A 21,283-nucleotide genomic window follows, 5' to 3' on the forward strand; every position below is an offset into this window, starting at 1 on the left:
ACTCTCGTTTCAATAGTTCTTACCAAGTAAGAAGACAAAGAGCAGTAAACTGGTCCTTGTTGTAGCAGGAAAACCATCAGGCCTCTGCTGCAACTTCTGTACCGCGAAAAACCTGGGCAACCCACACTTCACTCCCTCAGTCTAAATGGGTTTATGAGCCAACTGACTCCCAAATGCTTTTGATGTGAAAAAATGAGGAATGAGGCAACCCTTTCTAGCCCAACATAAACAGGACTGTATTTCTTTAAGTAGTGTGGCAAGTTCTCTCGACTGCCCAAATCTTGGCAGATCTCCAAGAGAGGAAAAATAAAAAACTACTACATATGAGGGAGAGGTAAACCTGATGGTCCAGCTGCATAAGACAGGTTTATAACACGTTTCCCTGCTATTCCCTCACATCACCAGGATTTTAGGCAGTGCTTCTTCTGTATCAGGCTGAAAGGCACATCCCATAATCCTTGGGTTTATGTACTTGTTTGACAATGCAGCCAGCAAAGAGGTAAAACAAGGTAACCAACTACCTGAGTCACATTAACACGGTGTCAAAGAAGGTGCAAGCCCACTCTGAGGTGCAGCAAATTGTAATCTTTTCTTCACTGAAAAATACTCTTCAACAATGACTGGAGGTGCTCACATGGTCTTTTCTTCCCCCTCCCCCCCTTAGTCACTCTCAGCTTCTACTGGGAGTTTTTGGATCCCATGTGATGCAATACAGACCACTGGAGAAGGCCAAGCACCCACTGTCACCCAAACAGAGGCTGTGATACAGTATTTGGGAACACAGAAAAAACACAATACTAAGTTGAAAATACAACTTTGCCACTGAAAGTCTTTGGAAAGCCCTCTTCTCCCACACTGTCAGCATCACCATGAAAGGACTTATTTCTGTGAAGTTGGAATTAAGGACTCCTGCATTCCCCCCCCAGATCTCACAACCCTGATAATACCAAAGCAGTAAATACATCATGCATTTTTGCTTCACGCCCCAACGCAATGACATTTAAACACCTTCAGTTGAGAAGGTTCTTCCCGAATGCAAGACCTGAAGCAAAGAAATTTCAGGGAGGTGGACTGATTTTCCAGAGGATCTCCACATCAGCTTTCCAAATGGTGAGGAGGAAACTGAGAAACACTTCTAACTTGTAATCTAGGGATGATACCTAGTGTCAGGAAACAGTTCATGTTCTCGCATGAATTGCTCTCTTCTTTTTAGAGGATTATTAATTGCTTTGTCCTTTATGTTTCCCAAAAAATGGCTGGCAACATTGGGAAGCATATTAAACATTAACTTGCAATTTCTTTTTCTTTTTTTTTTTATTCAAATACAATTGTAATGCCCAATCCAGACATCTTTTTAAATTACAGAGACCTACAGTCCTGTAAAGGAGCTATTTTAACTACTTAAAAACCTCTTTTATAGTGCATATATATAGTTCAGTGTTTTTACAAACTGACTCGTCTGGAGAGACTAAACCAGTATGGAGACTACAACCATCTCATCATGATGGCATTCAAATTAATTTTCCAATTATTTTCTTCCTTGGTCTATGAATTTGGTAGAAGCATTTCCTCCTCAAAGGGCTATGCTGTTAAAAAAAAAAGGCTACTTAAGGACTTACTAAAGACTTTTGCCTTGAGGGAGGGCTGAGCAGGTCTTGAAGAGAAGAATTTCTTCCTTTACCTTATCACACCCTCAAGTAGATTAGAGAAAAATTGGACAAACCTTTTATTAACTAAGAGGCTACACATTTGCTTTAGCATCTGAAAAACCCCAAGCAGTAAACATTCACAAGCAGCTCCTCTAGCTCAGGCTGAATTTTGGAAAGCTTACATGAAACCAGATCAAAATCCATTTCTCTTTCACATGTGATGGCAAAAGGGAACACTCCTGGCAGATGATGCACTTCTAATGGCCATAGCTTATTAAAATTTAAGATCTGATGGTGTAATGCCCTTCAGGCCCAAGCCAAATCCCAGAAATAACAAGCAGTGTCTTGTCCTCAAGTTAAAGTATGCAGGTACATGTTCTAGATTTCTCCCCAGAGAGCAGGTGCCATGTCCACGAGCAGAACTCCTCCCTGTGCATGTGAAAAGGTCCCAGTCCAGCTAAAGACACCAAACCAAGACCTGAACTGATGCTCTATGTCAATATGTCCATCCTGTAGCTTTCTGCTGTTAGATTTCACACCACTATGGGCTATGAGGTGACATCAGGTAAGTCTGATGGGCAGAGTCAGCGGGACCATTTGCATGGGGAAGTGTACAGAAATTTTTCACAGATGAAGATCTTACCAAAAAAGTGGTGATAAGGCAGGGAAGAATGATAAATTACTCACTCAGCCAAGCACAAACACCTTCCCTAAACCTTGTGTAGAAATTCCTGCTTAATTGACACATATTGTCTTCCTCCAAGATACAGGAATGAATGCTTCCTTTTGGTTTTGAGAGCTGCAGGAATTAAACTCCTGTGCTTGTTGTGTACAAGCAACAGGAGCAGCTCTGAAAAAAACCACACCAATCTCACAATATTATGGTGCTGATCCCAGCCTGATCTCAATGAAGGGAGCTTTCATGTGGCTGCTCAATTGCCTCAGCCCACATGCTGGTTAGAAGCTAAATTAGATGATTCTCTTACAGTTCTGTGGGATGGGTAAGCAAGGAGGGGTATTCACACTCTCAGAAATGCAGACAGTAGCAGCTTCATCAGGGAAAAACCTCAAAGCCAATTAAGGAACAGACAGTCAATCCTTTTGTAAAGCTGTGAGAACTCTGTTGTGACAGCAGACCTGGAGTCTGCTATGTGTCTCTGGAAGCAAATGATTCTAGAGCATTACTCCTGGAAACCTGATTTATCTCATAACCTTGGAGAGAGGCAACACCCCAGTCAGGAATGGACGGGAGAGAACCAGAATAATAAATCCGTTTACTGAATAGAGTCAGCACATGGGAGAGAAGCACAAATCCTCTTCCACTCTTCTAATGTGGAATCCATTGAATCCTTTGCAGAAATTACAAGGTATATTTACTTTCACCTTGTTAAACCCCTAAAGAAGTTTCCAGAGCATTGTTCCAAATACTTTTTTTTTTAGTTTTGTGGTAGAACAGTATTTGAGCTCTTACTAGCGTGACAGCTACTGACAAAATCCTACAGAGGTGATAACAACACCTGGTCCATTAGCAACTTAGGTAATTCCATTAAACAGAAGGGTTAAATAATCTAACCCTCAAGTCACGCAATTGTCCAAGATTTCTTCAGGATATAAAAGGAAAGAGTCTTTAGTATTCTGAAAGCTTATTCTGATTACTGTTTGATTTTTATTATTTTATGAAGAAGTCTTGGACAAATACTTCATAAACAGCTGCAAGGTCATGGTGAGCAAAAGCTACATAAATTGACTTTTAACAAGTAAGAATATCATTTCGTCAAAGGTTAGACTGAGCTTTTCACCCTAAGAGAGCTTATGCAAACTTGACAAGACACAGCCACTACATTCACTATCAGATCATTCCTGGAACTGCAGATTGCTGCTTGATATGAAGAAGGGAAGCCTCTGTCTTACACTTACCTTTTACCTTCCTCTTGAAGGGTTAATTGCTCTGCATTAGAAAACAAGCTAATCCTTCTCATCTTTATGTAGCCTGGGCAAAGCCACAACAAATTAATACATTTCTTTGGAGGTCAGACAGAAATCTGGTCTTAAGAAAGCTTTTAGAGTTAAGCTTTAGAGATTGCTATAAGCTAGGTAAGAGGCATTTCCTTAAAAAATTCAAACAGAGTTCAGGATGTGGGGGGGAAATGCACTGGTCTTTAGAGAAAATAAATATATGCAGCAACAAGGAAAAAAGTGAAATCACATTAGTAGGTGATGTTAGTCAAAAGTAATCTGACTGATAGATGGTAAACAAAGTGCTGTATTTTGTTGACCTTTGAATTTAATACAGGAATTATTTTCCTTCAAAGCATGAATATCAAAGGGTAATATCAGGTTGCTGTGTCACTGTATGTACCTGATGCAGGTTAAACCCAACAAACAGAAAATAAAGGCAGACCTGGATGTATGTCACCTTCTTTCCCCAGATCACTGCCACACTAAATGCAGCAACACTTGTACAGTGCTCAAATGCTGTGCTGAAGACACAAGCTGGCCACCAGTAAATCTGCACTTAGCTCAGTTATTTCCTGGAGCCTATTACAAAGATACCTCAGATCCATTTATTGAATAATTATAATGATGAACAATAAGTGAACGCTCATTCAGAGAAACCCTTCAGGGTACAATCCCCCAAGCCCTCCAAGGGGCTGTGAGGAGTTTGTTTTCCTACTATTTTCATCCTGGGAGACGTATAAAAGATGAGAAGGTTTAACCACTGAGTTGCACACTGTTGCAACTTGCCCAGTTTCCCCACCATCCACAGAGTAAAATTTCCAAACTTCACAGGATAGCTCACAACCTCTAATTGTCTCTTGACTCCCTTCCTGGTCAGATCAGACTTTATAAAGTGTCTTTAATGTGTGTCAAGCAAAGATAGCATCTTCTCTGGGAAAAGCCAAAGGCTGAAGCTTGTCACAAACAAGGAGCAGTCGTGGGTCACAGGCAGGGAAAAGCCACAGCACTGAAGTGAAGTACGATATGATTCTATAAATATTTATGAGGAGCAAATACAAATGAATAAACTGAAAGGGTGAAAGAACAGTCCACTGTCAGTCTAAATCAAGAGAACTGTGCCAGCCAGCACTTTCTGCCACTTCCCAGGATTCAGCACAAGGTAGGGACCACAGGCAGACTAGAGGCAGATACTCTGTTTTGGGGGAACTATAAGTGAAACTACGAGAAGGCAAACTGAGCTGTGTTAGTTGGCCTCAGGCAGGTGAACAGAGCAGGGCTCAGTACACTGTATTTATTTAGTGCAGATGCTTGTGCCAAGGGGCTCATTGTCCAGCTGGAGCACAGCTCTCCCACACCAGCTGAGCTGATGCCCAACACAAGTGCAAGAGCCACACCACGGCTTTCACGGCCTGTGCACAGGGCTGCTCTGCACACACAGGACCAGAGCACTGTGACAGCACTGGGAGCTGCCAGAGGCTTGGTAGCTGCTGGAATTGAGGCCCCCATGCCTTCTGACTGACAAATAACAGGTCTGAACACACTGTCAGCTCATTCCTGCTCTTCATTAGCTGCTATTTCTGCTATTTAAAGCCTTCTTTGTATTTCCAATGCACCTGACCATCTCCACTCTCAGTCAGGGTTAACAAAAGATTCCTTATGAATCTTTACACTAATTCCCCCATAGACATCGAGCCTAAACATTTACTTTTATGAATCAATGTTGCTTCAGCAGTGTGACTTGGGCCACGCTATATAAAGTGAACATCTCCAGTTTTCCCATAGCTAACAACAGGTCTGGAATACTTTCCACAGCGCCTCATGAATAATTTTCCAGGGTAGAAACATGGGATGTGTGCTGTGATTGCTGACCAGTAGAGGGAGATGGGATACTGCAGCCAAATAAAAATCCAAAATCCAGAGTCTTTCACAGGATGCCACGAGAACACAACCCAGATCCATTTTTTTTCTTCCTCCATTGATTGTTTATAGCTTATACAAAAGGAGGCAGAAGGTGAGCCCTTATATAGTCTGCTTTAGCTCTAGCACTATTAAAAACCTGAATTCAAATCCCTGCAGAACTTTTTCTAGGGACCACGCCTTTTTTTGGTGGGTGTTTTTTGTTTATTTGTTTTTAAATTAGGAGAAACACTGATGTGGGTAGGGGTGAAACAGATCCAGGAAAGAAAAATATCCATTTGAGAGGATTCATGGGACACTGAATGTTTCAAAGCTGTTACTGTGTTTTCAAAATAAGAACTGATACAAAGTCCTGAAGTACTGGAAAGTACATAATTTTATACATTAAAGATTAAAACACAAAGAACGGTTTAGAAGTTTTTATCTGACTACCCTTATTAAATTAATTCTCCACTTATTCAGCTGGCTTAGGAAAAAAAAAAGCTATTCTCTTTTTATATTCCAGACACATTTGTGCACCAGCCACACTGATCAAGTTGAATCAATATAATGTGTTGTGAAGACAATGGTGGTGGCACATGGTGCCAGGTAAAGAACTAAAGGGAAATATTGAAGAGAAGTATGTAAAAGACCTCCCAGCAGTGTAGCCCAGGCAAGCATTCAGATCAATCTGTTTAATTTTTTCTTAGCAAAACCTGCTAAGTTGGAAGACAGTGCCCATGCAGGAAGGGCATTAATGTTTTACAATATTATGACTTTATAAATTAAAACTAATGCAACTGGGAATCAATGTAATGGTGCCAAGTTCAAAACATGCAGTTTAAAGGACAAAAAAAAAAGCTCCTCACCAGTAATACCAACTCAAGATTTAGTCCACATTTATTGAATACTAGACTCTGAATGAATGACTCCAGACTTCCCTTCTACCACCACTGCTTTCATATAGCTGGAGAAGCATGAGAATATGACTCCAGGATCACAGACCAAGGCATGCCTTGTTCTCCTCCAGTCGTAATCCAAGACCATCATTAGGGATGCCAAATAAGACATTGGTCAAACGTTGGTGAGAGTTCTTCCATTACCATTAAGTTACCTCTTTTCCTTTATGGTTTCCCCAAGTGTTACCTCACCAACTGGAGATGAGACTCCTCCTTTTTTATGTTAATAGTATTAGCACAGCTCCAGCAGTGAAAACTGGTATCTGGCATGATGTAATTCATCAAAGGGTCTGAAGAATCCAAAAGGAATGGGTGACCTGCCCCAATAGCCTCAAGATTAATTGGTTAATTGAATAAAGAACATCCATCTTTCAAATTTCAATGGTGATCAAGCTCAAGCCTTTGACTCAGGTGACCACGGACAGCTGAGAGTGCAGGTACCAACTCCCAACATATTATCTCATAGTGAGAGAAGAAATATCCCTTGGAATCAAAAGGAAGCCAACAGTCTTTAAGAAGGGCTGAAAGAGTGACAGTGAACCCTACTATCCTAAATTTGACCTTTCAGGTCAAAGAGGTCTGAGTTCTTTACTCCAGAGTTGACAGTCATTTTCTCTTTCAGGTAGAAGAAAAGAAACACTGCAGAACTTTTTCCCCTCTAAGGCAGTGAAAAAGTCAATGTAGGTTTTCCACCTTTTAGCACTCACTTCAGCATTATATATGATTATCTGATACTCAGGATGGATCTGTGAATTTTTTGGGACTGAGTATCTGTTACATTGTTTCTTCTGACTGTGGAAAGCTGAAGTCTGAGCAGTACATTCCAGACCAAAATTACTTAATGGGCTTAGTTAAGTCAGAATTGGAGCATCTTTAGAAGGAAAAACACATTAAAAAAACCCAAAAAGCCAAAAAATACCCATTGCAAAATCCAAGAAACAAAGCAAGCCACAGTTTTTTACCACACTGCAGAACAGATTAGGCTGTTTCTATGGCAGGCAGCTAATTCCTTCTTTTGGCAAACAAACTCTTCAGACAGAGCCAAGAGTCTAGCAGATGATTTACTGATTAAATGCAAAATGAGAAACTGAAAACAAAAATTTTCTGGAGAATGTAGTAATTTGCATAATTAAGCCATCCATTTTACTCCTAAATAGTCTTTATTAATATAGCAGGAACAGGCTCATAACACCTGGGTACACTTCAGCTGTTGCACAGGGATCTTACATCAAGCGTCCTTATGTAAATTCTGATGGCCATGAAGAAGCCAATATAAGTTTGGGCTCATCTGACATTTTTTTTAAGAAAGATTCCAACTGCAAAGCAATTTACATCCTTTCTGTTCTGCTGGGAAGACCTCCCTGACTCCTCCTCTAGCATAACATGAAAGATACAGTTGAAACAATATGGTTTTGTACAGTCAAAGCACAGCACTATGGGAGACTTTCTCTGCAGGAGATCAAATTTCATTTAACACTCAGGAAACATCTAGAAAAAAAAAAAGAACTGCAAGCAAAGGCAGACTGAAAGGAGGATACTCACTTGTAGCGTAGTGTCGAAAACAACGAGCTTAGAGCTTGTTGGAACAATGTCATAACACTTGTGTGACCTCATGAATCGCACATAAATGTCACTTTCCGATTCTTCAAGTGCTGCAAGTAAAAACATTTTGTTGTTTTATTTAAGTAACTTAAAAAAAAAATAAAAATAAAAACAACAAAAAGAAGTAGTAACAAACATGCCAAATCAACTGGACACCACTGCAGAACAACCCTAAAGCAAAACTCAAATTCACACTTTCAGATACGGGCAGACAGTCACAGGTTTGCACTTTGCATTTCAGACTCATCTTTCAGATTAAATGGAACAAAACCAAAATGCACTGTTCTTTGATGAGGAAGGACTTCTGTACTGAAGAGTTATAATTTTTTTTTTCCAACAGCAAACCACTGGAATATGCATCTGAACTCTTGTTATGTACAAAAGGAAGACAGTTTGAAACTTAAGTAGTGTTGGGCTTGATCAGCTTAAGCTCCTTAAACTAATATTTCTTGAATCTCGTCTCTGCCTGGTCCAGTTTTCACACAGTAATTTTGTATTTTCTCAAGAAGCAGCAGGCAAGTTCTATTATCAGTTCCATTCTCTTCAGACTACTTCATGTACAGCATCATGAATCCAACACTTTGCTCATAAAAACAGGATCCATGTGGCTGGAGTGGTTTTAGGGGGACATTTCTGCAGCAAGGACATGCAATCCAGTCCATATTACCTCAAATTTGCATTTGTCAGAGTTCAGATGCACATGATACAATCCCCTGATCTGCTCAGGTACGTGAACTTTTTTAAAGCAGTTTGACCCTCCATTCTTTACAGCAGGTACCCAGAACATGGTCAAGGTTAACCCCTCCATCAGAGGTGTACCCTTTAGACCCTGTAATAATGAACAGAAACTTAGTCATATGTTAAATTTTTGAAGAGTGGATGAAAAAGAAAATAAACAAAAAACCCCTTGAAATACCTACTGAGCATTGACGAAATTCAAATTAGAGAGATAAAAACTCAAAATTCTAATTTGCTAGATTTACTCAAAACCAGTCATCCAGCTCTATAAATTATTTATCATTTCCAGAGTGGTTCAGCACACACTTTTTAGTCCAAGTTTATGGAAGCAAAGCTGGATCTCCCCTGCAAGTGGCTGCTCCAGGATTCAGACAGCCTCTTCTATATACTATGGAAGTCCTTCATCTCCAACTCTCATTACTCTTTAAATAAATATGTAAAGATATAAATAAACCCCTTTTCCCTGCTGAAAGAAGCAACGTGAAATAGAAGTTATATAGGAATACAAAAGACAAATCCAGCAAATTATTTTCTTTTTTTCTTCTGCTTTTTCCCAGTTGGACACTGTGTTCCTACAGAACTCAAGATCAGAAGTGGAAATAGCAGGAACTCGGAAAAACTGAGAGGAGATTGGGAAACCACGTGAGGAGATTGATAGGGAAAGGACCAGGCAGACAGACTTGGACAAGGCTGTAGGAAGCCACCTTTATGAGGTGATCCCAAAGGGGAACTGGCACTGACTCATCCACGGCATGTACGGAAGAGGTAAAAAAAGTAGTTTGGGACAGAGAAATCTTTATCTAACTTGATAATATGCTAACATCTATCATCCTCTAAGTTCTGCAATACCATAAACAGCTACTGTCTCCATGAAATTAATGTAATGATCCTGCAATAGAGTTGTTAGAAGGGGTTTTGTTTGTTTGTGTTTTTGTTGTTTAGCTTGGTTGTTTTTAAATACCCGAACTATAAGCAGGGAGGGAATGAGATATTAATCAATAGAAACAATATTATAAGAACATTTAAATAACAGACCAAGAAGTCTGGACTTTATAAAGTTATGGTTGCTTCTACAACCATAAGTGCAGTCCCTCTGTGCAGTGTCAGAGTCCTTATATACTTTAATCTCAACTTTGTATACAATTAAGATACTACAGGTAGAAACAAGCATAGGAATACCTCAAATAGTAGACACCACCTACTATTCCATCAAAATAGTGAAATAACCATCCCTGGAAGTGTTCAAAAAGATGTGTGGATGTGGCACTTAGGGACACTGAATGGTGAACATGATGGTTATGGGATAACAGTTGGACTCAAATTAGAGGTCCTTCCCAACCTAAAAGATTCAATGATTCTATAAACTACAAAACAGCCAATTATTTTGAGTTGAAAAAAATTACCCTCTTAGCAGAGTATATCATGGCTCAGTAGGCTCTTGTCAACTTACCTTTAATTTTGAAAATTTAATGTATCACAATAACAAGGGCAGAATAATTTAATAATTTAAATTAATGATGTTAATGGCAGCCACAGTCGGGAACTCCATATTGACCAGCACAGTGAAGGTGGGCCTAAAAAACCCTCCTCTCACTTACCAAACATTCCCACGCTCCAAACACAACTTCAGCTGGACCTCAACAATCCTCATCCACTCCACATTCACGGATTAGTGAAGTGCTATCTCACCCTACGCTGTCTTCCAACTCCGAGGAGATACCACAAAGCAACTGTTCCCCTTTAACTGTAGCTGGAAAGTTAAAATTAAAAAATTCAGAAGCATAAGAGATAACCATCTGTGAGCACTGCTAACTCTAGCAGGATCTGAACAAGGATCCAATTGTCCAGCTGGACCTGAGGTTTATTTCTACAGAAGATCCTTATACTATAAATAAGTATAATGCACCGCTTTATTAGTTACTAACTAAAGATGCAAAAGATAAGCAGCACTGATTTAACTGTCAAGTCTTTCACAAGTCCATCAAGTGTCTCTTGGAAAGGATATTTAAGACCTTCTAGCACCTTCAGATACCTGGGATCTAAACAGCTGCTGCAGCCTAATTCTTTGTATGGGTGCTGTGTGTGCATCATGTGCAACAACAGCTGCTCAGTAGAGAAAAGGCCTCCCAAACAGAAGGCTCAGCACATCCCAGGGAGGCACTCACACCCATCTCTCCTGCACAGCACAACTGGATAATAAGGGTATAATCACAATAGGGGCACAATCTTCTGTACAGTTTCTCTCCCCTTTCAGAGGACAAACTTACTGCTTTTGGTTGTATCCAGCCACCACTGTCCTGCAAATATAAATAACCAAATTGAGCACCCACATCTCCATGAGGATGTTTCTACTTTATTACCTGTTTATTTTATAGTCCCAGTCTCAGCTATTTTTCTGATAAATGCTCATCCTTCCTGGCTACTATTAAGCTTCTGCAGACTCATCCAGTACCTGCAAAGCAGCACTCCCTTTGGATGGACAAGGACAGATGCCTTTTAGCTCGACTTAAAACCTCCCTCAGTCTCTGCATGTCACCTCTGATCCGCAGACAAGATCAGTTGTCCAACACGCAGGAGATACAAACACAGAACTGCCTCCAGCCCAACCTCAGCTTTCCACAGCTCATGATCTGGAGGTCAGCTGGCTCACAGAGCAGATCCCCAGCAGGAGGCATCTCAATCTACAGCAGGATCGGGGAGGAGGAGAAGAATCCACTGATAAGCAGTTGAATGTGTATTTCCATGGGGGTGCTCGCTCATGAAAGGTTATTTCTTGAAGATTCATCTGAAAGTTGCTTTGCAAGTGGACATTCTCCCTATCCCCAAGTCACAAGTGAAGACAAAAATATCCAAATCCCCAGTGCTGTTCTCTGCAATTTTAACAGAGTACAAACAGAAGTCACCAGAAAGGTTACAAGACTTTTAACACTTGAAGTTGAGCACCTTGTCATACAGGCTTTAACAGAATAAATTCTCTACATAAGCATTTTATTTTGTTCCTACTGCTAGAGTTCCTCTAAAGATCAGAATATCAACCTATTTGTATTTCTGCTCCCCAATCTTATTCACTAAAGATCAAATGATTTTTACTCTCTTCCTTTCTCCCACACTTCATTAAAAGACATGCTTTAATTTTTCGTTTCAGCCAGTAAATATTATTTGCAAAAGCATCACAGCTCTTTTTTTTTTTTTTAACAGATGAATTATTCAGCAATACTGACTCAGATTGCAGTAGGACTCAGTACAAAGTATAATTGTCTATTTAGAGAGCTCTACGGTAGAACTACCATCTGAATACTCATAAATGGCAGGGAAGCTTCTGCAGCATTACTGAAGCCATTTCCTCAGAGATCTACTGAATAGATGCCTTCAGTTCCACTCATACCTTTGCCACCATGCAGGGTGCTTTTCTATTGTAGCTTTCCCCTTTAGAATCTCAAGGCCTTCAAAAGAAGAAAAAAGAAGAGAAAAAAAAAAAAAAAAAAGAAGTGTCTGCAGATGGAAAAGAGGAACATAATACCATATGGCCAACATAAAAACCTATAGAAAGTTCCTCAGATATGTCTACTGCAAACCACAGGCTGCCTTTCTGTGCTGTATTCTTTCTTACTGAGCTGGCCCAACAACAAGATCCTGGGCCACGCATGCTTCCTGATTTCGACAACACCAAATCATGACCTTTCCTATTATATTTTATATTTTAGCTATATTATGCTCCCGATATCCAGTCACATTTCAAGTTTAGTCTTTGGTTCCAGGAGTGTTTGAAAGGAAGACACGGGGTTCCACAGAGACCGTTTTCATCAGCTTTAAAGTGTTAATTCCACTGCAGACCACAATCAAGCTGCTGCAGCTCTCCACAGCACCCCTGCTCTCATGGTTAGATTGAGAGCTGGGACCTCTAGTAATCCTCAATCATTTGAAGAACACAGGCCCTTTATATCAACCTAAACAACTGACTTTCCTAAGCGTACTATAAAATTAACTGCTGAGTTTTAAAAGCCCTTGAAAAAGCAGGGACAAAAATCAGTGGATAACAGTATGTAAAAATACAGTCAGATAAGTGCCCAGTCTGCTGAACAACCTGGAGGAGGACAGAAACCACATATATACACAGTAATTCCACCACTCACCCTGATTTTCAATGGAAACTGTGCAACTTTAAAAGCTTAGAGTTTCCTTACAGCAGCAGGAGCTGAGCTAAGCACTCTCAGCACCCCTCTTCACCTTGACTACTATTAACATAAGCATCTCCCCTGGGCCAGGTCTGATGGTGGATAAAAGGAAGTGAGGGAGTAGACATGTATTTTTGTGATATTCTCACTTGTAGTAAATAAACTAGCTACTGGAAAAAACAATTTTATTTTCTGTTACTGCACATATACATATCTGCATTTCAGGTTACTCCAAGCCACATTCCTATTTTAAAAGTCATGTAATATGTTGGATATTATATTTCAGGTGTCAGAGAATTAAAATATTAGAGACCAAAGATTTTTTATTATAGAACTGATCCAACAGCAATACATTTAGTGAAGTTTATTGGTATAATTATACTGGTAGACTATACTAAAAGGTGTTATATATACACCTGTATACTATTCTCTCTTATATCACTTAAGCAAAATAATTAAGTATTTTCTTAACATAGAAATAAAAGCAACTTAGGCAAGGACATATCACAGTGAAAACAGAAATTAGAGAGTTGTTCATGCACATCTGGCTTAAGCTGCAAATTAAAAAATAAATTTTTCCCATCCCAAGCCAACATTCCTTTGTCAGCAAACACAGAATAGCGTCACCTTTTCGAAGGCCAGGTCTAAAGATGTGGCTCCACAGCAGCACAAGCAGCAGCCACTGACCCCTTTGCACTGGCTGGGTCAATCCACTCCCTCCCTCCCACTGCTTCTGAATTTATACAGAACTGTTCCACAACTTGGCTGGAAAAGCTGAATTTGTCACAAATTATCAGCTTCCTCATACTGTCAGTTTTAGGGCTATTCAGCTCCCATATCCAGCCATGTGGCAAGCAGATTATTCCTGCCCCTTCCTTACACTAAAAGCTATGCAGACCAAGGACAGCATCCCTGGTGTGGCAGCCAGCCATTATCCCAGTTCAGCTATGCCAAAGGGTGAGCAATCACTTCAATAAGCCAGCACAAGTTACCCTCTCTCTCTCCTGTTATAGATAACTTTTGGCAGAGAATGCAAAAGGTAAAAGACACCATTAACCTCGTAAATTGTTCTTCTGCCTGTCATTTTATCTGAAAGTTGCCACCAAAACTGGCTATAAAGTTTCTGATCACTCCCAGTCTGAACTTACTGAAGGAGTTCCTTAATATCCTGGATAACCTCTCCCACAGCTTTCACAATGCAGGAGATGTTAGGACTTCTACTGCAGGTCATTAACACATCACTTCTAACAGGTCTGAAAAAAACATCCCCAGTGGGTACATCCCCAGGCCTTAATCCTCTCCCAGAGCAACAGTGACACTACTGAGCAAGAACCACCAACTATTCCTCACCAACAGGTCCTGAAACACGACTTTTAAGGGAAATAGAGTCATCTGAATGAAGTAGGGTTTCAAGAACAATGTTCTTGGAATCAAATGTTCAGGTAGGACTTCATCAGGGATTCGTCAGCAAAGGGACAGACAGGAACAGATTCCGAGAGGAATCCAGTACTTGCTGTTTACAGCATGTTATTGTGATCTCAAGCAACAGCTTTACTTCAACCTACCTCCCATAAGACAAATATCTAATTTGGTAGGTTTTGGGGTAGGTTTGAATGATACACAAATTGAAATGTACATGGTACATCCTGTGAAAAGCATGGGAACCGAGGGACTGGGAGAGAACAAGAGACTGCAATTTTGTCCCAGAATAATGCAGTAATAGGGCATGACTGTTCAGTCTGCTGAGCTGTCTGCTAAAGAGCCAAGAACACTGAAAACAGTGGACAAGAAACCAGACAGCAGAAGCTGAATCAATGTCAGACTTGGTAGGAGAGGAATACTAACATAGTTTAAGAAGGGTAAGCACAGAAAAAAAGAAGTGATGTTGTACTGTACCATTTGATTTCTGTTTATTCATGGGGAAACTTTTCTCAGAGAAAAAAAAACAAAACAAAACAAAACACCATCAAAACAACCATCCATGTAATCAGTCACAGGGTAAGACTGAGTGGTAAAAAAAAAAAAAAAGACAGAAAAAGCAGGAAGAGATGGTTACAAGGATTCCTGCTCCAAGTGGCAGGAGATAAAATCACAGAACCCTGGAATATCCTGAGTTAGAAGGGACCCACAAGGATCAAAGTCCAATGCCTGGTGCTGCACAGGACAACCCCAATAGTTTTAAAATGTGCTCGACAAAATTTTGCTGCAGAGATGGAAACCAAGACTAGCAAAGGATTAATTCAAATCTTATGCAGGAAAAACAGTCCAATATATGGGAAATAATATGATGACAGTGATAGGAGTTGACAACTCTATCACTGTCTGGAAGGATTTCAAATGCAAGGAACAGGAAGAGAGGATGCAGTGACAGAGATACGACTTTATTTTTCTTTCTGTGAAGCTGCAAAGAGCTTTAAAACATCCTGGCAGACCACACATTAAAGTTACACAGCAGCATTATTCATGCAGCCACAGGCTACACGATATGGATGTTGCACATTGAACATTTCCCACCCCGATCTAAAGGAATGCATGAGCTGGCAGATAAATAAAGATCACAGCAAGTTTATGGATGTAAGAAACTCTGATACAAATAAGTGATAGGAAGTGTATCTAGAGATGAGTATCAGAAGCTTCTTCAGTGATACAGGATTAATTCAATTACATATTGTAGCATGAATACATGATGTGGCCAAAGAAAAGGGCCTTAAAAAAAAAAAGTGTGAGCACACAGGGCCAACATCAGAGTAAGTGAGCTCTGCCTTGCTCACTGCTCCTCATCCTACAAACAGGAACAGGGTCTAGAGGCACAAAAAATAAGAGGGGAGAATAGGTACATTAACAGATAAATAACTGAACAGAGAAGTAAAAGCACACCGTCTTGTTGCTCGAGTCTTCTGAAAAAGGTTAATCCTTCTCATAACAAGCTAAAAGAAACCACAATACATCTTTAAACATTTAAAGAATTATAATCATAATTCCTTAGGACACCTTCCAACATAATATTCAGAATTGCATGCATCTACACTTTTGTTTTGCACATATTTTTATATGTTCTTTTGAATTCTAGAGTCTGTGCAACTGTTCAGTCACTTTAGATCATTAGGGTAATTGAGATGTTTTCTCCCCCTGTCACAAGGAGTTGCTTCATGCAGAGACAGCAGGTTATTGTGTGTGTAAACAGGAGTGACTTCCCTTAAAAGCCACCATTCCTGAACACTGCAGGTTCATGAAGAAGATATAGTACCAGTCTACAGGGAAGCCAAACAAATTCAAAACCAGTCAGAATTCTCAGGTGTGTATTGAAGCCAGTTATTAAAACCAGTGTATTTGTAAGCATCTACAAAGGCAGCTCATCAAAAGCAAAGAAGAAATCCAAGGCTGTGTCAAGAACAGTTCAGTTTAATCAGTTTTTACTCAGAATAAAATGATCAACTGGATGAAAGAAAGACGGCAGACACAAAGTAAAAATAAAAATAAAAAAAATCACACTGCCTGAGTCACTGATTCCAAAGCAAGCATGGATACTACCACATGTGGAAAAGACAGAGTAGAATCACCACACAGAAACTGCCTAGCAAGCAATCCCAGCTGCAGCAAAACTAATATGTCTTTTTTTTCAGCGGGTTTGCAAGACTGGATGTTTTTAAAAAAACTGTGTGTTTTTAAAAAGACATGAACCCCAGTTCAAAGTCTTCTCCAAGTTGGAACATTTGCAAGGTCTATCTTATGCAAATCAGGCAGTGCAGAATGGCAGGCGAGTTCACACTGCAGGACTTCACTGTTTCCACAGGTCACTCTGGAAGTGTTTTACAGGTAGTTTGATAGTTTACATTGCAAGAGAGTCTTAGGGGCTTCACTTTATTTAACATTGTCCTTAGTGATCTTCAAAACTCTGCTTCAAAGACTCTGCAGCAAGAGTTAGAAATGGTTGCAGGACTTTAAACTTTGCAGTATCTTCAAACTGAATTTATAAGTGGTTTGGAGTTAATGCAATTTTTCAGGAAGTACCAAAATCTGAAAGAAACACCCAATTGGAAGAGTGCAAATTATGGGAGTGACTAAATATTGCCACTACTGAGAAAGAAGTACCCCATTATTAACTTGATTTGCTATAGCAGAAGTAGAGAAGAAAAGGTAGTTTGCTTAAACAAAATAATAGGCAAACAAACCACCACAGCTGTTAGAGAGCTATTAACACATTCCAGAAGCTGGTTAGACAGAACAAAGCAACCTTAGGACATTGTACAATCTCCTTCCTTAAAGGTCCTAAACATGGAATGAGGCAATTGTCTACAAAAGCACATCCTGCTTTAGTGAAGAACAAAAAAGGTTATTAGTTCCTGACAATACTTCAAAAGATTCATTCTTCTGGTTTTGAGGATTAAATATCCACATTTCTTCAAACTTCACTAGTAGGTAAGACTTGCAAGAGAAAACTGATAAAAGCAGCTGTTTGAAACAATGAAAGATCCAGATCGTGTTGTAACCTTCCCTATATTCATAGCACACTTCAAAATCCTGCAGTGCATTTTGTTTCTCATCATTGGCATTAGTAAGTAAATGGACTGAGGAGTTAACACTTCTATTTTACTGTATCTCTCCACTGTCAGTGTGGATAAGCAAATGATTATTGCGAGATTTGAGACAAAAATAAAGTGAAGAGCAGCTTAAGAAACTTCACATTCCAGAGCTAATCATAGTAACTCAGAAGTTTCTTGTCCAGGCAGGCAGAGAAACTTATTTGTTTACAAGCAAGAGCTGCCTTGTTTAGGAACTAACCGGTAAACAGTATCAGAAGTCCAACTGAATACTTTTAAAACAGCTCCCTATCAATTAAACCAACCTTCACTCCTAGATTTGTACTTTGAGAAAAGCTACATCACTGTGGTTTTGCGAATAAAGGTAGCGACTGCAGCCTGCAACCTAACAATGTTTCTAAGATTTTCACCACAATAAAGAAGAGTTGACCTGAAGAATTTTCTAAAACATATTCAAGATCTTCCCTTGACAACAGGCACTATGACTTTTCCCTAAGCATCCCAAAGAAAGATCTAAATCAAGATGCCGCCTGTCTGGAATGTGGGCCTGCTCTTCAGGATTGTGAGAGGCAGCCATGGAACCCAAGAAATTAAAATGATATTAAACCTCTGAATATTAACATCAGTAACCACTCAGTGCAGAGCTGAATTCAAGGGAAGTTTAAGGGATGTGATTACTGAGAGAATAATCCTTAGAACCTCTGATGGAAGAGTGCTAAACAATTTGAACTTCTGCTGTATCTTTAAAACAAGTCCTGCCACATACACAGTTTGCACACGGTGTAGAAAAGAAACAGTCATTTAAGTCTTTCAGGAATTAGTTTAAGATCAAACCTAAACATGAAGCTTAACCAAAGCATTAATCACAAGACAAGCATTTTCAAAATGAGCACACAGCATCTTCATAAACCACAGCCATACCCTTACTGAACAGGGCAAGTATCTAATCTTTAGGCAATCTTCCCTGAAAACTAGACTCAAAGTACTATTTATATAATGCTTTAAGAAATAATTTTTTAGGCTTAAGTCTTAAGGACTTTGGACTATGTTTGCTGGAGAAACAGTTTTGTGAAGTGTAATAAATTGTTGGTCTCAAATCCTGAATGACTACTTCCAACATCTTAACTTGAAGCCTTTAATAATTCAGTATTTACATTTTCATTTCTCCCTAGTCTCCCCTTGCACATTTCTTCTCCTTCCCACTTTCTAAACAGCCATTATTGGTATTTCTTATTAGAATCTATGAATCTGTGTGCACACTTTAATAGGCTATGAATTGTTCTGTTTTAATACACCACTTAAGAGATTTACCTAATAGCAGGCGTAGCTTGAAGCTACACAGAAAAAGAACTAACAGCTTCCTGGCTTAAGTAGGTGGGATCCAACACAAATTCAATGCAATATATTTGGACACAGTTTTCTGGAACCTAGTATAGAGGTTCTCTGTATCACAGATAACCTGCAACTCTACCCAAAGCTGATTTCCCTCTGAACTCATATGATGTCCACACAGAGTACTGCTGGAGGTTTTTTTGGGTTTTAACGGACTGACTCAAAATTACCAGGGAATTCAAGCAAGACTGTGGCAGGAGAGATACAAGCCACTGGTGTAGAGCAAAGCATTCACCTTTTGCACTGTGGCATTCAGAGACTCCTATCAAAGGCAACCACACAAGCCCTTTCACCGAGTGATCCCGCTCCACCCTGACGGGATTCAAAGCAGTGAAGAAGCAACTCACTCCTGCAGTAACTATGCTGGAAGTTAGAATACTGCCACAAAGCTTATATAGGAAGAGTTTATACCCATTTATTCTTGTGCCAATGATGTTCCTTCAGTTAATTTTCCTCCTTAGTGTTTACCCACTTCCCATCCCTTACAGGAAATTTTCATTCATACAGTGTTATCACACCCCTTCTTAGCTTTCCTTTTACTGAGCTAAATGAGCAAAGCCTTAAGGTTTCCTCATGAATGGCCTTTTTCCATGTCCATCTCAGTTTGCTCCGTTCTCCAGCACCTCAGACATCTTCCTCTCTGTCTTTACATCAGTAGAAATTCAAACCAAGCAGCAGAAAAGACTACCATAGTGTAGGGGAATGGTAGAAAAAAAAGCCTTTTTGATTCTGTTTCTTAAAATGCCCAGTGTCAGAACTAAATACTCCACCACAATACACAGAGAAAACCAAAATAATATTGTCAAAAAATCCACAAACAAACTCCTTAAAAAACACCCTAAAAAAAGGACAAAAGCAAAATCACATCACAAATACAATCACGGGTCTACAGCACAGGAAAACTGCTTTCAGACAAAATTTAACTTCTGTCACAGTCAAAATTGGCAAATTCACCCAACTGGTTCACATAAAACAGTAAAATCCATAAAAAATTCAGCAGAGGAGGAAAGAACCTAGAACCAAGTTAGATTTATTCAAATAGTATTCAGATAGACAGCTACCTTGAAGGTATCTACATCACATTCAAAAACCTCTTAGATGTGGTTTCCTCTTAGAAGGACAGGGTTATTTAAGCTTTCCAAAGCTCCATCTGGGTGCCAAGCTGGATGCCTACAAGTCAAGTTCAACTTTCCTCTAACACAGTTATGCTTGTATTAAACTGCTTTGTGTTAATCCCAGCCATTAGTGCACTTCTTCCACAGAAGGATTTTCCCCTGAACTGCCAGATTTTCCTTTTGTCAGGCTTCTTTACTCGTGGAAAAGCCACACCACAACGTGCATCCGAAGGCAAACAGTCTCACTATGGAGAGGAACATTTTGCTTCAAGGTGCAATAACTTATGAAAAACAATGCCATCAGCTCCTCTACTTATGTTGGAAATGCCAAATTTCTTAGGATGTTTCAGACTTAATCTACTTCCCCCCTAAGCCCATCCAATGCTAGAACAGTTGTACCTTCTGGAAGTCAAAAATATTCAAATCAATAAAGTAAACTGCAGACAGTTTAAGTGCTACCCAAAGAGCAAGCTCCTAACAAAAAAGCTGTGCTGATGTTAGTGACATGACTTCAGGCTCCAAATCCTGTGGTCATCCACCCTCAAGTTATCAAAAACACATTACACATAGAGGCCTATCTCACAGGGCAGTCACATCTGTTGCAGATGATTAATAAGCTGCAACATTTCTCAGGATTGTTTAGCAACAGTTAGATTGAGCCAACTGACGCAAATATTGTGCTGTCATTCTTGTCACACTGGCCTTACAGTGTAACCCAAGTCACCTCCCTTTAGCACCCAGCCATGCCCCAAGGCACTGCGCTTTCTAAGAACGCTGACCTGATCACGACAGCCAAATTTAACAGCAGAGGGTATCAAACCACCAGGACAGTTATACTGCTTCATCTATACCATCCTGCCTACATGTGCAGGGCACTGGATAGAACATTGGAGGCCACCCCCTAGGAAGTTTCTTAGGAAAAAGACTCTGTAGTCACCCTACTCCATCCTGGACCGCTCAGCAAAGCAGTCACAGACAAGTAACAGCATCTTGTAATCACCCACAAGGCAACACTGATATTGTCACACCTTCCAGGTCTACCTTTGCTCACCCACATGACACTGTAAACTCAATACCTCTAAATCAGCAAATGGAGATGATGTTGGCCAAAGCCTTTAACCTCATATCAAGCAGTTGTTCACCAACCATGACAGGCCACTATCAAACCAAACAGCTTCTGGGTCGTGGAAGTTCTGCAGGGAAGTTATCAGCAGAGGTGACATTGTCCCTCACCTGATGCAGATGGAAGTGACAGTA

The 21,283-nt window shown here is 39.9% G+C and overlaps 1 protein-coding gene across 4 annotated transcripts in view; it reads right to left on the reverse strand.

The window, feature by feature from the left end:
• The window catches only part of PRKAG2 (protein kinase AMP-activated non-catalytic subunit gamma 2), a 207,962-nt gene that overhangs the window by 21,429 nt on the left and 165,250 nt on the right, over positions 1–21,283 (reverse strand). For all 4 annotated transcript variants that reach the window (XM_027727847.2, XM_039380758.1, XM_027727848.2 and 1 more), the window contains one exon: positions 8,006–8,115. In XM_027727847.2, the coding sequence (XP_027583648.1) occupies positions 8,006–8,115 (110 nt within the window). The remainder of the gene's footprint in view (positions 1–8,005; positions 8,116–21,283) is intronic.

Source organism: Pipra filicauda, unplaced genomic scaffold, assembly GCF_003945595.2.
Source record: "Pipra filicauda isolate LSUMZ 115617 unplaced genomic scaffold, ASM394559v2 scaffold1_size10287979_pilon, whole genome shotgun sequence".
In the NCBI taxonomy this organism is placed as follows: Eukaryota; Metazoa; Chordata; class Aves; order Passeriformes; family Pipridae; genus Pipra; species Pipra filicauda.